Source organism: Vitis vinifera, chromosome 8 (assembly GCF_030704535.1).
Source record: "Vitis vinifera cultivar Pinot Noir 40024 chromosome 8, ASM3070453v1".
NCBI lineage: Eukaryota > Viridiplantae > Streptophyta > Magnoliopsida > Vitales > Vitaceae > Vitis > Vitis vinifera.
The window spans coordinates 2,705,950-2,723,808 of NC_081812.1; the positions used below are offsets into that span (position 1 = coordinate 2,705,950).

Genomic DNA, 17,859 nt, shown 5'->3' on the forward strand with positions numbered 1-17,859 from the left:
TGTGGGGTTAAAAAATGACCTCATAATTAAAAGCTGACAACATTGATGCCCTTAATTCATGCCATATGTAGGTGAACTGATAATGAAGTTTGTTTTAAACTTCCAAAAATGAATTAAAAGTTGTGAATCTGATGATTACTTTGGAAAGAAAAAATGGAGAACAGCCTTGTGTTTTGTATTATAGGATTTCTCCCTATCGAGGCACAGGTATCTGTGACATTGCCAATGTAGGATTTCCTAAGTATTCTTTAAATGGGACCAGCCATGTGTTTCATGCTTGTTTTAATTCAAGCAGAGCGAGCCTTCGTCCAATATGAGCTCTTCTTGCGTTAAGTTTTGTTGCAGTCTTTTTCTCTCCAATCTGAACTTGAGTTTGTGTATTCAGCTGTAGATTGTGAGACTTAGATGGTTTTGCCTTCCTCTTCCCTATATGGAAAATACAGAAAAGTGAAACATTGCATTAGTCATTTTGTGCAGCTGTGTGAAAAACTGTTACAATGGGAAAAAAATCTGTTTCCTTAAAAGAAATTTGTAGCATTTTGCTTGTATTCATAGAATTATTTAGTTTCTCTTTGCTCTTAGTGGAATTTTTAGCTGTGCTTTATTTGAATTGGCGAATCCAGGTAGTGCACTTGTATGTCTATTTCTGAATTGACATGCATTAATTGTTAGATAAATTTTCATTGTTTTTGTTCCTTTAGGGGCTATAAGCGTTTTTTCAGAAGAGCTATGCTGGAATCATCAGATTTCCTCAAGGATGATTGCTTGAAAATTAATTGCACTGTTGGAGTTGTGGTTTCAGCAATAGATTGCTCCAGGTTACACCCAATACAGGTTCCTGATTCTGATATTGGAGCACATTTTGGTATGTTATTGGAGAACGAGGAAGGTTCAGATGTTATTTTTGATGTGTCTGGGGAAAAGTTTCATGCACATAAGCTTGTATTGGCTGCTCGATCTCCTATTTTTGAATCTGAATTTATCAATGGGCCAGAGGATGATAAACAGGAAATAGTTGTCAAAGACATGGATCCTAAGATTTTTAAGGTAACCAGCAATAATTTTTTTCTTTGTACTTTGGATTTTTTTTTGTAGGTAAATTTTTGTTCCCATTGGGACTTGAACCTGGAACCTCCCACTAATTTTTGTACTTTGGATTTTAGTGCTGCAATTTTGGTGGTTTATATGGCAGGAGAGCTTTCTGTTATCTTTTTTGTCTTTGATTTCTTGATATCATCTCTTATATTGTTGAGCAGGCTGTGCTGCACTTTATATACAGAGATAGTCTCATTGAAGATGAAGAGTTGCTAACATCAGGTTCATCTTGCATGGTATCTGAATCTGACACAATAGCAGCAAAGTTATTGGCCGCAGCGGACAAATATGGGCTAACTAGACTAAGATTGATGTGTGAGGCTTTATTGTGCAAGGATATATCAGTGAATTCTGTTTCCAAAATTCTGGCTCTGGCTGACCGCTATCATGCTATGGATCTAAAAGCCGTTTGCCTTAAATTTGCTGCTGAAAACCTTGTAGGTATATTTCTTTCAATGAACTTTTACCTTTTTAGGTTTTCGTTTACTCATCTTTTTTGATAAGTAAGCAATGCAGTCATTTAATGTGGAAAATTTGGTCATTCTTCTGGCTCTGATCTCCTCCACCGGGTCAAGCCGTTAGGTTGCCTATATCAGATCTATCAAACTTTAAATTGCAGACTTATTTTCCTGTGGTTTCATTTTGTAAGAAAAACCATCGCTATTAGCATTGTTGCTAAAATAATGTTAACAACATGAAATGAGTTTAATGTTTTTCCCTCACTGATTGACTGTAACTTAATTTATGCTTTTGGATGTGGAACAAAAAGATTTGGATTTAAGATATCAGAAGTTAGCTTCAAATAAATTTGTTTAAATAGCCCACTGAATTTTTATTTTTTTTATCAGAGACAGAAAATATAATATATATTGATAATAATAAAGTTAATAGAAGGATGATAGGTCCTTCCTTCAATGTACAAAACCTAATCAAAGTAAAAGTATACCCTCCACTGTACAAGGAGAAATACTTATAGAAGCATGTACAAAAACTCTCAAAAATCAAAACCAAACTCTCTCAAAAGTTATCTACCCCTTACGAATTACAAATTGAACGCCAACTAGGCAGAATAATATTAAGGGGAATTCCTCTAAAAGCAACGGTACAAGAAGCCCAAAAAGAGGAGTAGAAATAAATAAGATCCCATAACATCCCTTCCATTCTATACTTTTCCTCCAAAAATCCTAGCATTTCTCTCTTGCCACACAACTCGCAATATAGTGATACATGCAATTCATCCCACCGAATAAATTTGTTTATGAGTTTAAGACTTCATAACCTTTCCCTCATTATTTCACGATCTTCATCTCAACTTATCCTAACCATAGTTGTTAAAAACTTACCATACACAATATGATACATACAACACATCGTACAATAAATGCAATTTAATACATTTTTTATGCAATACAATATGCAATTGGTAGGTATCTCATTTTCATTGTCTTACCATAATGTACATTCACAATATAAATACATATGATGATACTACAATCTTGTATGGGATACCTTTTTGTTATTTGCTTTAACTAGAAGATGAACTTAAAGCCAAAATCATAACTTTGGAGGGACAATATTGATTTTCTAAAAGTTTCATTAAACTTGAAACAATTATTTGCATAGACCAAAAAAGGCTTCTATGGAAGTAGCATTTTCCTAATTTTCATATTAAGTTTTTATTTTTTTATTTCTATTTTTAAAGCTAAGAACTCTTTTTAATAAAATTATCAAAATAGATATAGAAGCTTGTATTCAGCTTGAAAAGGGAGCTTTTGGTTTCTCAAAAGCTAATCTAAACCAAACCTACAAGACAAACCTTTGACTATTTTTATTAGCTTTTACGAAAATCAATTTTGAAAATTTTCATGAAATATAATGTTATTATAATTGTTAATGTATAACATAAGGTTACAAATTGATGAAAAAAAAAGAAGAAATGAAGAGAGGCTTGTACGTAAATTGTCAAATGCTCGTAAGGAAGATTGAAGCTAAGTGTGATTATTGTTGCAATTAATATTTGAGATGGTATTGTATAAATAATTTAAATACTTACCTTGAGGATGAAGATGAATGTAAACCTTTTTTTTTCTGTTTTGATTAAAGAAATTGATTCATTGATATGAATTTATAATAAGGAAGAATGTGAATCCTTATAAAATTTATAATAGATGATTAAAATGAAAAAGAGAAATAGTGTATATATATATGTGACTTTTCTTCTTCAAATTATTGTTTCTATCCTTTCTTGTTTGCTTTCTTTTCCAAATTCTTCTTTTGCTTCTTTTTGGTCAGCTCTTGTTTTTTTATGAATGGTTACTTATCCTTCTTTGTATTTTCTTGTAAAATTCAATGAAATAAATAGTTTGTTTCTAATTTAAACGAAAGTGTAGTGGCACTCAACAGCATGCTTTTAATAAAGGTTGAATTTAACAATCAGCTAACTTCTTAAGAAGTGCCACTACTGAGTTCCACTATGTTGGCTTTGAAGGACAAGCCTAGAGGCAAACCAAGGCATCTTGGAACCTAACCTATACCCCTCCACCTACCCTATTGAAATCATATAACTCTTCTCTAAGTTCTTTGTCAAACTCGACACAGATTGAAAGCACAATATGATGTATGAAAGGTATTTCAATTGCCTATGCTTTCCCTATAGAAGAAACAAAAATAGCATATCTGCCTACATACATTCCCCTTTTTGTTGGAACCACTGAAAACCTCCAACATACTCCATTTTGCTGGTTGAAGAGTAACCTTCTGAAAGCCTCTATTACAATAATCAAAAGTAAAGGAGGCATGGATCATCCTGCCCTAATCCCTTGAGCTGTTAAGAACCAGCCAAACAACTACTTGTAAAAAATGAAGAATTAAAGGGTGTTTGATGAACTGAAATTTTAACATTGAAAATTCTGTTGATGATTTCAAAGCATTGATTACTTAAATGCTAAGTTTGGAGAAATAATAAACCCGTTGGTATCATTTGAAATTTTAATGCTAAATTAATTTTGTTGCAATGTAAGAATTTGAAGTTTGAAGATTGTTTTGTTTATACTTTGCCTTTGGGTTTTCATGGTGACATTCATTCAATGATATTTGTATGCAAATGTTTAAAAAATACATAGTTTTTGTAGTTAGATTATATATAATGTTTTGTTGCAAAATAAACGTTTGGAAAAAAGTTCAATTTGGGGAAAGGAGGAATAGGCCAAATTTGGACAAGGTAAACTTTTGGGTTAAGATGATTATGGAGATTGAGAAATCAACATTTTATTTAGATTGAATATTGGATTCTGCTGAGGAAAACAAAAACAAATTAAGGGTGTGTTAAATAAATTATTGTTCCCAAATCAACCTTTTTTTTTTATCATAAAGCTAATTACAATCAAATCTTTATTTATAGTAGTTAGAAGTTAAAACATATGAGACTAAGGTTAGTGTTAGGAAATAAAAGAGGAAGAAGAAAGGAGAACAAGAAAGGTTTGAAAGGTTTAAGTTTGTCTAACTTCCTATACCTTTTCAGTTATTTATATTATCAGCTAAGATTTACAAAAAATACCCCGACAACCAATACCTAAGGACAAGTGAGTTTTAGAACATAACAGAATAAAATAAATTCTAATGCTCTTCCTCTAGCTGGAGTATAAAGTTTAAACTTGTCTAGCTTTGAATGCAAGTTATGAAAGGTATTATGAGTGAACAACTTCATAAGGATGTTGCCCAAATGGTTATCAGATTGGACATAAGGATCACAATTTGCTTTTGCATCAAGAAATCTCACATTAAATGACAATTAACTTCTATATGCTTGTTATTCTCATGAATGACAAGATTATTTGCAAGAAGATAGCAAATTGTTTGTTATAATGTGTCAACATGGGAGTGTGAACATAATAACTTGCAAATAACTCTTAACATGGCATAACAAAATAAAATAAATTCTACCACTTGGCTTCAAGTTGGAGAATAGAGGCTAAACATGTCTAGATTGGAACACAATTTATGAATGGTGTTACAAGCCAACTGCTTTGTAAGATGCTGCCCAAATGGTTATTACGTCGAATATAACGATTTCATCCAATTATCGAACCTTCTAGTTATCCTATCTATCACAAGATCCCAAGGATAAGGAGGCCCTAATGAGAAGATGAAGAACAACTGGAGAAGAATTTGCTTAGTAGAGAGGAAGACTTTTGAAGTAAGGTTTGTAGGAGAGAGTGGAGGGCCATGGATTACACTCATCACAGAGAGGAGCTACTTTCCATGGGCTTCAAGAAAGAAGGGATTGAATGGCTTTTGGACCATTTGAAAAAGGCTTCAAAGATGGATGGATGCTTGGGATTTAATCACAAATATAGGAAAAATACTAGAGTGAACCTTTTGGAGATTAAAAGGAACCCCAATGGCAGATTTCTGCAAATCACAGAGTTCATGGCAAGTGGGAAAACAACCTTCCTGGTGATCTTAAAAGGATTAAAAAGCAATGGATGGGAAACATTGAGCCATAGCATCTATTAATTTTTCTCCCTCTCAGGCAATAGTTACAAAGGAAGCACAAGTAATCAGAGATGGCAAGAAGAAAATTTATGTTGACACCTTGAAATGCAGTTACGCTAGCATGGTGGTTGAGGAAGGGCCAAGAGGATGAGGTTACGAACCAGTGGGCAGGTGTGCAAATTCTCAGAAGCAATTGCGTGTAGGACAACAGTAGGCAGATCTTTAGCTAGATATTTGGGGAAGAAAGAGGTGGTTTCCATCAACACGTCTTTGTGTCACAAGGGTTCTTTATGAATTCGATAGATGACGCAAAACATATTCATAAGAAGAGGTTCATCTCGGTGTTCAAAAAGATAAACACTCAAGTGTATATATGGTCATTGAGGGTGAATGTAGTGATTTTGGGATCATTTCAAAAGGGGTGGATTGAGGTGCAAGGAGTGCCTTTTCATTTGTGGGTTGAGAAACATCTATTGCAAATGGTTGATGGGTGGGGGAAGGTTATCGAGATTGACTACCACATAATAAAACTGGTCAACCTTTCCAATATTCACCAGAGAATGGAGGTGAGGGAGAATGTTGTGATTCCAGCAAAAGTCACACACGGTGCTTGGATTTTCACTGCAACAGTAGCATTGTTTGGAGAAGGCAAAATTCTCCAAGAGGAAAACTCTTGGTTGACTCAAGGAAAGAACAAGCTCACCTCATTAGGGCGTGGCAGTCATCAAGGGTATGGGAGGTGGAGACTTGCGAAGGAGGCTTAGTAGGTGGAGGTACTTGGATAAGAAGAGTAGGAGAAGGTAGTAACTATTGCTTTCAACATGGGTCCATAGACAAAGCTTGACCAGGTGATGAAAGTACGGGGATTAGAATAAGAAAATGTAAAATCAATACTCACAAAATATCATTGGGACTTAGAATTGTAACAATGTATGCTTTTTTAGTATGAGTGTCTCCAAGAAAGATACACATAGTAAGCAAGAGGAGAGAGTTTGTCACAATTAGGGTAAATTGTGAACAAAGGCAAGACAACCAGATGTATGAGGAGTGAGTTGAAAAGGAGCGAGACCTAGATGTAAAAGGGAAAAAAGAAGTCTGATAATTGATAATAGCAACAGACATGCAATTTATGAGATGATAGGTGGTGTGAAGAGCATTGGCTTAAAAATTATTTGGTACTTGCATGTGGAACAGTAAAGCATAGTAAAAAATGAATAAGTGGTGATTCTTCCTCTTAGCCACACCATTCTGTTCAGATGTGTGAATGAAAGTTGTTTGGTGAATAATACCACAATTAACACAAAATGAACTCATGATAGCTTGTCAATATTACATTGCATTATTAGATCAAAGAACTTTAATATGTTTTCCAAAAGGAAAAAAGAACTTCATTTTAGAATTTAGAAACAATTCTCTTTTTCATAAGAAATGACTGTCACCTGAGAGGAATCATAAAAAATAAAAAAAAAATTACAAAATAAAGAAATTCATTCAAACTTGTACGTTAGAATGGATCCTGAATGTTTGTGGTAGACAATAGCAAAGGACTCAAATTGACTACTTTGACTATGACTTTGTTGGGAAATACAAATATGCTTGCCTAACTAACAAGCTTCGCATTAAAATCTAAATGTAGAGCTTAATATGGTATAACTGAACACAACTTTTGCCAAAGATTGATCCCATCGGTGGAAATGCGATTGAAGAGGCGAGATAGCAACACACAATACTAATGAAGAAGGTTAACCAAGATCTAAATAATACAACCATCTTTCTCATGCCCTAAGCTAATCATCTTCTTTGTTATGAGGTCTTGAAAAATGCATGAAGTGGGAGGAAAAGTAGTGGAGCAGTTTAAGGCTTTAGCATGCTTACTTACAGAAGCAAATTAAATGGAAATTTAGGAATGTAGAGAGTAGACGGTAACGATAACAAGTATCATTAGGACATATTGTTTGAGAATAGACTTCGAAGTGTCATCGACTAAAACAATTTGATGATTAACATGTTTAGATTACAGGAGAGATGCTTTGCCAAATATTTGGAAGTTAATTCTAGAGTCAACTCAGTCAAGGACTCAGGATGGAAAGAATTGGGTCTCACATGTACTGTTATTTGACTTGGCTAAAGAAGCAATAAAAGATTATGGAAAAGTAACTCACCATGTTGGGATGAACTCACTAAGTTGAGGGAGAGGTCAAATGTTTTAGTAGATGGATGGCGATTATGCAGGAAACCTAAAGAATGTCAATCAAGAGGCAGAGTGAGATGAAATATTATGTGGGAAACCTAAAGAACTGATGATGATTATGCAAGAAACCTAAAGAATGTCGATCAAGAGACACATAGATTATATATATATATATATATATATATATATATATATATATTAAATATAAGAAGGATAAACATCTTCAAAGATGTACAAAATATGGTAGAAAGTAACCTAGAACTAGAATCACGAAAAGTAGCCCCTCATAAAAACCTGCATATATACAATAGAACAATAATTGGACACACAAGGGGGAAGGAAATTTCCAACAAAGGAGGTCATATGCTTTGCTCCTTATTTGGCTAATTGATTTGCAACCTGGTTAGTTGAACAAGAAATCCATGAGAAAGAACAATCCAACTCATTTGCAGTATTTATGATTTTGTGCATCCAGTTATCAAACTTCCTTGAACCCCTTTCCCTATTATTCACTGACGATATTACAGTTGCAGAATCTCCCTTTACAATTAGATTGGATATATATGAAGCTTTTGCCTACATCAAACTCTCCAATAAAGCCAAAATCTTTGTCTTAATGGCCAACCCCATTTTAGCATGCTTAGAGAAAGCTCTCCATACCATACCAGAATGATCTTTAATCACACCTCCAATACCTATCTATCTCAGATTCAGGCTTAACTATTGAATATCTGTCAAAGTTCAAATTTACTGAACCTACTTGGGGGGGTTAACCAATCAATCATTGCCTTCTTCAAATTGATTGAGTAGCAAGCACCCTTCCAATTTAGCATTAAAAGATAAAATGGAATATCCACAAAAGGCTTGGTGACTGAGGTTTATAGGGAGGAGAAAAAGAAAATTGAGTCCCAAATGTCATCCACTAATCTCCATCTATCCTAAAAAATCCTTGCACTTCTCTCCAACCAAATGAACCAAATCAAAGATAAAGCAACCACTTGCCAAAGAATCTTCCCTTTTGGAAGGCTTCCAAAGGCCTTAAAGGAAATTCCTAACATCCCTGCTATACCTCTAGGAGGAACCCAATCAAGATTAGCAATGTTGAGCAATATGTGCCACGGCACCAATGCCATGGGACAGTGAAGAAATAGATGATCGGTTGATTCACTACACTTCAAGCACATCACACAATGGTCCAGATTAAAAGCTTTGTTAGCCTCCTCAATTGAAGCAAGTCATCGGTGTTGAGAGACAAAGATCAAATATTACGTGGGAAACCTAAGGAATGGATTATTATGCAGGAAATGTAAATAATGTTGAGAGAGAGGTCAAGTATTTCCATCAACCCAATGATGATTGTGCAAGAAACCTAAAGAATGTCAATTGTGATCGATCAATTGAGACCTAAACAATGTCAATAGAAGTATGATTGTGCAGAAAGCCTAAAGAATGCTGATCTCAGTCAAAGAATGTCAGTGGAGTGATGCTTGTATAGGAAACCTAAAGAATGTCGATTGAGAACGATGTATTGATCACAACCTAAAAAATGTCAAGAGAGAGAGTATAACCAAATCATTGATGATAATTATGCATTGGGAGGAAGGGATAGATATATAACCAGATCTTTGATGATAATTATGTGATGGGTTACTGCAAGAGCAAACCGAATTTAGGTTGTTATCACCAGGAAGGAGGAGGTGATAGATGGATAGTCAGATCATTGATGATAATTATATAATGAGTCGCTGCCAGCTGAAGCAAGGTTGTCAGTGCTGGATGATAAGATCATACTGTTTTCAATTATGTAGCCATTTTAATGCACCTTCTTTATGGAATCTCTATTTTGCAACATCCTAATGGAACCTGGACAGGGGTAGGACTGGAGTTGGTATTTGGTATTTGGTATTTTCTTCTTCGTGATTAAAAGAAAGTATATAGAAACTTACTCTAGAAATTCACTATTCAATTTCAGATAGTGTCTAGTTCCGCATAATGCTATGTCATCATGCCAGAAAACATTCATATTATTATGTTACCTTATCACAGGCTAGTTGAATGTCAAAGATAGAAGAGAAATGGGAAAGTTATCTGATAAGAGGACTTTTCCTTTCACAGTAAAAAAAATTCCTGTATCATTCAAACCTGAACGCTTCCTTTCTTCTCTCCAATGAATCTCCTACTGGGAGTGACCTCTCCATACCATCTTTGAAAAATCTCTGACTGCAGTGTTGCTGCTTCCAAGAAACAAGACATTAAAGATTTCAAGTGCTCAATACTGTTGTTTCTTGTTTCAAAGTAGATACCACAAGTTATCAACATAAATAAGTTAAGTTATTACAGAATAGACTAACAAATAAGAAAACAAGGAGATGTCTTGGTAGATATGGTTTGGACAGTGAGTTTGTGAGCCAGGCAGTTGACCAAGAGAGAGAAAGAGATGAAACTTCTTGAATTAGATAATTCATTAAACATATTTTTGCTTGCAAAAGATGATCCAGAAACCTTTCCTTTGACTCATTTATAGCTGGAAATTTGTATGCATATGGAATATGGGGCTCTACATTCGTCTTTTCATCTGGATGGGTATGGCATTTGGTCAGTCTGTCCATGTATCCGCATTTCATGCTTGATGAACTTTTTAATGCTTCACATTACCAGAAAGGCTTTTCAAGGAATTTATCTGGTCCAATTATGAAAATCTGACTTAATTAACTTTTTCACCTCTGTACCTTGCTTTTGATATTAGAATGTAGAGTAGGCATTGAACTTTGTTTCGATGTTGCATATTGGTTATTGTGGCTGTAGCATCTGTTTCTCTTGTCATGGGTACTTACCCCTGGCATAAACCACTTGAGCTTTTCTCTCTAAACCTATTGCTCAGTCTACTGTTTATTATTTCCTTTGACTTCACCAGTTATGGGGGATTCAAGTAGCATGTTCATTGGTTTTAGTTATTCAAATTGGATAAACTTCTAATTTTCTAAAGCTTGGTGTATGAGTGAAGTTGATGTTGTCATGATTAAACTGTTTATAAGGTTTTTTATTCTTCAGGAGGTCCCCAAGTTAATGAAAACCCGGGAATCGAGAACGGAGCCTAAGGTTTCCATTGTTTCTATGAGCTACTCTTTTCTTCCATGTTCTTGTTGTTTCTGCATTCCCTGATGGCCGCTTTTGATGCAGCTGTAATGCGATCAGATGGATTCGAGTATCTTAAAGCAAACTGCCCGTTGCTGCAGTCAGAGCTCCTGAAGACAGTAGCTGGGTGTGAGGAAGAATTTAGTGGTGGGGGAAAGAGCCGAAGTGTCTGTGCCCAGTTTTCTGACGGTGATGATGAAACAAATGCTAGAAGTGTAAGGCAACAAACCTGGGAATGTAGCAATGGAGGAGAAAGAAGCCGAACCTTTTGGGTCCAGCTTTCTGATGGCAGTGATGAAGGTGGTAGGAATGCAAGGTAATAGGCTGATACAGTAATAACGCCTTATTTTTCTTTGTCTAACGACCGTATTATGGCATGAATGGGAAAAGCAAATTGAAGAAAACAAATGTGTAAAAGGAAAACAAAATGAAAGAAAAATAAATGCTTAGAAAGGTAACATGGCCTCTGCTATGCTAATCCCTTTTCTATATATATGTTCCATGACTCGGACGACAGTAATCTGATTGTATAACTGAATGATGGTTCAATAGTATATTGTAGTAGCAGGTAACATTTAAGAATCTTGTACTTCTTGGCTCAACTGGAAATCATCATGCGATTTTTAGGATTATTAAACTTGGTAGTTTTCATGCTACTTTTGAGATGATGTCAAAGGATTCTGTAGTGAAATTGTCCAGAAAGTGTTCAAAGTAACTTGGTAGGCTTCCACAAGAACTTTTCAGGAGATAGATTTTTATCTTTGTTACTTGTCTAATGTTAATCCCCTTAAAACAGAAGCATGGTTTTTTCTTTGGATATTACTTTTGAAATAGTCTCTTGACCATTCAAATTGAATACAGCAATCAACAAGATTTCTTTATGATGATGTCTCATGTGTGTTGTGAAAGAAGCTGAATTATGGAACTTCTACTTGACATAATCTTTCATAGAAAATTCCAATTACTACCTTATCTTTGGCTGGGCATGTCTAAAAGTTTCATCCCATGTGTTTCGAAGAGGGCTAAATGGTCATTTCAACCCTAAAAAGACCCCTTGAATCTTCTTACCATGGCATTTTCCTCAGGCTTGTCATGTGCACTGAAGTTATGTTTCACGACAATAGGTTTGCCTCAAAGAGATTGAAATCACATTTCAATGTCCAAAATATGCTTTTCCACTAAATATCTTGATTTGTTTGCCTTTTTAATTTTGATTATTTTATAAATATATTATTTTTTTATTTAGAAAAAATCAAATATTTCCACGAACCAATATTTTGACTTTTTTGGTTCAATAAAAAATTTAGGAAAAAGAAAAAAACGAGAATTTAAAGAAATAAATTAATGTCTCTCCTGTGACAAGGCATGCAAACCGGATTCAAATCATGAAAATCTCCGCATCACATTGAAGCAGATCCCAACGAATTTCTCAGAACCAACCGCCCAGATTTTGCCGCAATATTCTCCAGTCTGCATCCATCGACAACGGCGGTCAACTGATAGGGAGGAGCATCGGAGGCAAGCCACTGATCAACGTAGAAGATGGTCTGCCCACAAGGCCTGTGCGGGCCAGTCGCTGTAACCTCAACGTAGTCACAGTACCACCCATGGTGCTCACCTGACCCGTCAGAGGTTAGGTTGAGGCGACAGATTGGTGCACCAATGCATGGCCCTCTGCCGCTGAACACGTCCATGTTGCCCCTCTCGTAGTAGTTGTGGTTGGACCCCATCAGGCCCCAAGACTCCAGATCGGAGACCCGCACCGACTTCCCACCAGGGTCGCTGAGGGTGATGCTTATGTTTGAGTCCGTTCCTGCCTTCGGGACTGAGCCTGTTTTTACATATAGGGCGTACACGCAGTTGTCCTTCATGGTCACATACAATACAAAATCCATGTACTCAATGGTGAGAATGTTGCTCTATAAACTGCACCACTTTAAGTTTTTCAGTATGAGACACGATAAGTTAGTAGTCTGACTATAACATCGAAAAAACATTATCAATCAAGTATTCATATTTAACTATCGAGATATTTTGTTTGATAGATATTATTATAATAACTTAACATTTTTCATAAAATCAATCAGACTGAAGTTTTACATAAAATCACATTGCATGCTATTGTCTCTTGTGAAGAAACGAATTAGAACGCGTCATCATTTTCTCTTGTAGTCTTTCATGAGATCGGCAATTATTATATGGTTAATAAATTAGTTGATGATGATAATTAATCAAACCAATATATCTAAACACAAGTGGGAAAAATGAGATCAATGATGAAATAACTGAATTAGTGTACTCACAGAGTTGGAGTTTCCGGGGCTTGAATATGATAAGACGATGACCAAAATGAATAAGCAGAGCTGCCCACTTCTCTTCTCTATCTCCATTTCCCAATCTATGCATTCAAATTTGGATATTTGATTTGTGAATGGAAGGGCCCTCTTTATATAGAGGAGAGTGATGCTCTGCATCACCAACTGATTTTGAATTGCTCCACCGAGTACACCATTGAAATGGCATTGATCTTGTTAATATTTACAATTGATGCCTTGGCACAGTCCCATGGAGCATTACAGAGTCTTTGGATTGCCAAGACTTTTTATTTTGTCTTTATGTATTCATATAATTTTATTATTTTAAGATTATTAATTTATTAAATAAAATAGTAATTTATTATTATTTTTTAAAAATTATCTTCATTGAAAGTAAGACTAAGACTCTTAAGTTTAAATATATAATTTTTTTATTATTAAAATATACATTTTTAATTTCACCTAAATAAGAGTATTAATTTTACTATACCTACCAAAAAATTATATTTTGATAACTAGAAATGATTTGCTCTTTGGGGAGGGTGGTCCTACATCATTAAAGATTATTATTTAAATCAATACTTTTATTTGTGTGAAGTTCGAAATATATGTTTTAATAATAAAAAATTTAAGTATTAAACTTAAGAGTCTAATATTACTTTCAATAAGGATCATTTTTAAAAAATATAATAAATTATTTTTTATTTATAAATAAATTAATAATTTAAAATAATAAAGTTAGATGAATAAATAAAATAAAATAAAATAAAAATAAAAATAAAAATCATAAAAAACATATAAAATTGTAAAGTTAAAAGTGGAAAAAATTCAAAAATAAAACTATATTTAATAAATGCAGTTTCAACCTAAATAAAATAATAATAATGAGATGATGCTTACGTGGCAACAAGGGATGTACTTTTTTCTCATTCATAGAATTCAATAATTGTATCTAGTTTTCGTCATCTATAATATTCTTGATGGTACAATAAATTGATTCTTTCTCATTCGTAGATATAGGCATGACTGACCAATGTTATGAAAAACAAAGATAAGCAACAAAAAAAAAAAAAAACAGAATAAGAACATATAGATTTATGTGAAAAACCCCTAGGTAGGAAAAATCGTGAGTAGAGGAGAAAAAAATCCACTATGTTAAAAATTGGTATAAGAAGGGAGAGATACAAGTGGCTACTGCATAGGCATAAAAATCATATATATATATATATAAGCTTCTTGGTGGAGAAGTTCTTGTCAGTGGAGTCTTGTGAAGGCTTGAATGGAAAGTGCTTGATGAGGCTATAAGACTGAAAAAACTTCTTATTTTGATCTTATTTCCTTATTGGAGAGAGAATACCCTCACAATCATCTCCATTATCCGGAAGATAGTTTGATGTAGAATCATCTAATTCAACATAAGAGTCTTCTTGGGAAAAGCTTAAGCTACTTTTGTCAAAAAAATTCTGAAATTCTTGAGGAGTTTTTGCTGCTGCGAGCATGGCTTGGAGCTGCTGTTTATTAAGAAGAAATTGAGACATATCATCAAATGATGAAGCTTGTGTAGGATGCTTAAGAAAATATTGCTTTACTACTTGCAATGAGGCATCATTTTTCAGAGCGTCCCACCATTTAATCTTAAAAGTCCTTCCAAGGGTTGGAAAGGTTGTTGATTCATCTGCAATAATGATATAGTCCCTCTAGACTATCCAAGTAAGGTCAAATTCACTAAAAAAGAATAATAAAGGGGGGGAGGGGGGTTGGAGCTGAAAGTTCTCTGGGAATAACAAAAGAACTTTTGAATAGCTCAAAGCCATCCAAGATGGGTTTTGGGAGAATCTTAATAGTCAGACCAAAATAAGTCTACCAATTATGAAACCAGAATGGGAAAGAAGGAAACTGATGCTTGGATGGGAAATAGAACATCCATAAATGATGGAAGTCCTTGTTCTGGATCAGAAAAGCATAGAACCATGCTCTCTGGTAGTCCCAATAGTTGAAAAATCTTGGTTTTGAAGGTCTAGAGAATTCTCTTGAAAAATTAGGATTCCCACCCTATTGCTTAATTGTAAGAATTTTATAAATATGTCAAGTAGAAAATGTCAAATCCAAATTGTTGTATTTATCAGCATTGTGCTTGATTTTAACAGAGCCAGTTTCCATAAGGATTGCTTCATAAAATTCTCTTATTTTTAAAAGATCACCAGAGGGACAATGAAAGTTTTCATGAAAAACTTTTGCTACAATCTCTTTGGGGTTTTCAGAGAAAAATTATCTTTCAATAACCAAAATAGGTTGATTAAAATCTTTTTGCCAATATCTTGATTTTGCATAAAGAGGTGTGGGGTTGGTAGCCACCACAATTTTCTTATTTGAAAAAGATGAGCTTGATGTTAATTCTTTTTTAGAGGGATTAGCTTTGGTAATCTGCTTAAAGATCTAAGACCCTGAAATAGTTGGATACTAAGTAGCCTTGACTAGTTTAGCAAGATCCGAAGGATCATAGTACAAGGATAGCATCTTATTAGACATATGGTCAGAAGAATGAAGCCTTGCTTCTTCTTCTAGCTCAACTTGTTGGCTCCAAAGCATTTGATGGGGAGAAGGAGCTTGACTGGTTTGGGATTCTACTGGTTTAGGAGTTTGTGTATTCTTTTTAGGGGCCATGATCTCGTAAGTCCTACAAAATCCACGAGTTAAGAAATCAGGGATTGAGTTATTTTCTCCCTTAGTATACTTATTTTGAAAATCAAAATTGCTTAAAATAATTTGCTTTCTAGCAAAAATTTGTTTAGAAGTGATATTCTTAAAAATCGATTTTGTAGATTTGTAATCAATATTTAATAAAAATTCTTGATTTAAAATAACATCTTGGAATTCTGAAGTGCGTAAGACAATGCTTAAAATATCTTTTTTTTAATGATGTCATGAATGAGTTAGGTAATATCCCAAGTTCCTGAGGTATACCTAACCAACTTCTTTTGGTTATCAATTCTTTGCTTAAAAATCCAACCATAAGCTATGTCTGAGGCATCAGTCTTGACAATCTTAAAGGCTTCTGGATTAGCTAGGGAAAGACATGGTAGGATCTTGACTCTGGATTTGATATTTTCAACAATAATGATGAAATTAGTAAATTGATTAAAGATTTCATTCATTATGTTTTGGAATTCTGAAGGTGCATTCTTAATATCAAATGACATTATGTTCCATTCATAATGTCCAAAGGGTACCACAAAGATGGTCTTATTTGGAATAGAATACCTAATCCATCTTAACGCATCATTAAGAGGCTTGTAGTTGATGACTAGTCTAGGTGTTCCTCTTTCTAATTCAACTTGTTTTTTAACATAAAAGGTTGGACAACTCCAAGGGGACTTAGACTTCCTTATCAACTTCTTATCAAGAAGATCCTGGATCTCCTTTTCACAATACCTTAACAACTCCTTATTCATCTGGATAGGTATGGCTTTAGTGGGAATATTTTTCTCACTAAAGTTTGGCTCATAAGGTAACTCTACCTCATGTTGTTTCTTGTGCCAAAATGCATTGGGAAGGTTAGAGAAAACTTCACCAACAATCTTATCCTTAAATTTTTCTATCGCATCTTGAGTTTTCTTAATTTTAATTGTTCTTCTATTCTAACAAGATTAATCTCTTGCTTTAAGAGATTAACTTGGTTTTCCTTAGCTTGAATCACCCGATCCCTTAAGGTGTTTATGCTCCTCTAATCAGGTGGGTTTGCAAATTCAAATAGAATTTCCATATCTAAGAGCTTTGTTCTTATACCTTGGTCATCTACCCACATAGGATATATAGAGCTTAAAAATGGGACTCCAAGGAGAGCTTTCTCCTTAAGATCTTTAACTATGATAAAGGTTTGCTTAATACAAATGCCTTGGTTACAAATGTGAGCATTTGACAACTTATACTTAATAGCAAGTCTTTACCATTAGCTCCAAAAAGAGTTTGTTTAGTTTTTTCATAAAACTGGATAGGTACAAGACCTTCTTATAGGCAATTCAAAGTTGCTCCTGAATCAATCAAAGCAACAATATCAAAGACAAATTTATTCTTAATTACTATAGTAAGGGAGACTTCCCATCTCTGGAAAATAACTCTACTGACAGTATTTAAGTATGCATCTGCCTCTTCATCATTAGCTTGTGAAAATTCTGGAACCTCTTCAAGGTTCTCCTGGTTATCAACAAGATTTCCTACAATAATCCTATTGATTTGTTCTTGGAGATCTAAAAAACCTATGTTTGTGAATTGTCTTAAATCTCTAATTTCATTCTTATATTGTCTTACTTCTTCTTGAAGATCTTTAATGGTTACTTCTTTGGGAGACCACTGGTTAAATCTTGTTAATATTTCATTAAGGCTATAAGGATTTAGTGTCTTCTTAACATCTTACTTACCGACAGATTTCTTAAAAACTTCATAAAGTTCTTGCTTAGTTTTTTCATCTTTAATTTTTCTTAAAACATTTAAGACAAGTTCTTGATCTTGGCTTATGACATTTATAGTCTTAGGTTGGCAATCACAATTGCCCGTAATGCATTCTTCTTGGTCACTACAAGTTTGGCTAGAAAATTCCTCACCACTATCTAGTTGATTAATATCATCTTC

General features: G+C 34.2%; 2 protein-coding genes across 5 annotated transcripts in view; one reads left to right on the top strand and one right to left on the bottom strand.

Annotated features, from left to right (window-relative positions):
* The window catches only part of LOC100255401 (BTB/POZ and MATH domain-containing protein 4), a 31,697-nt gene extending 20,145 nt beyond the window's left edge, over positions 1–11,552 (top strand). The window contains exons 2-5 of one of the 4 annotated variants that reach the window (XM_019221628.2): positions 702–1,047; positions 1,257–1,532; positions 10,832–10,879; positions 10,961–11,552. In XM_019221628.2, the coding sequence (XP_019077173.1) occupies positions 702–1,047; positions 1,257–1,532; positions 10,832–10,879; positions 10,961–10,966 (676 nt within the window). In that variant the 3' untranslated portion in view covers positions 10,967–11,552. Of the gene's footprint in view, positions 1–701; positions 1,048–1,256; positions 1,537–10,831; positions 10,880–10,960 lie in introns of all 4 variants that reach the window. The other 3 variants (XM_010654892.3, XM_019221627.2, XM_019221629.2) reach the window with 3 other exon arrangements.
* Positions 11,553–12,246: 694 nt separating this feature from the next.
* Positions 12,247–13,407, bottom strand: LOC100263902 (PLAT domain-containing protein 1). The gene is made up of 2 exons (XM_002277092.4): positions 13,219–13,407; positions 12,247–12,780 (listed from the first exon to the last, which is right to left on the bottom strand). The coding sequence occupies exons 1-2, from the start codon at positions 13,387–13,389 to the stop codon at positions 12,316–12,318; spliced, it is 636 nt and encodes a 211-aa protein (XP_002277128.2). The 5' UTR covers positions 13,390–13,407; the 3' UTR covers positions 12,247–12,315.
* Positions 13,408–17,859: the final 4,452 nt, after the last annotated feature.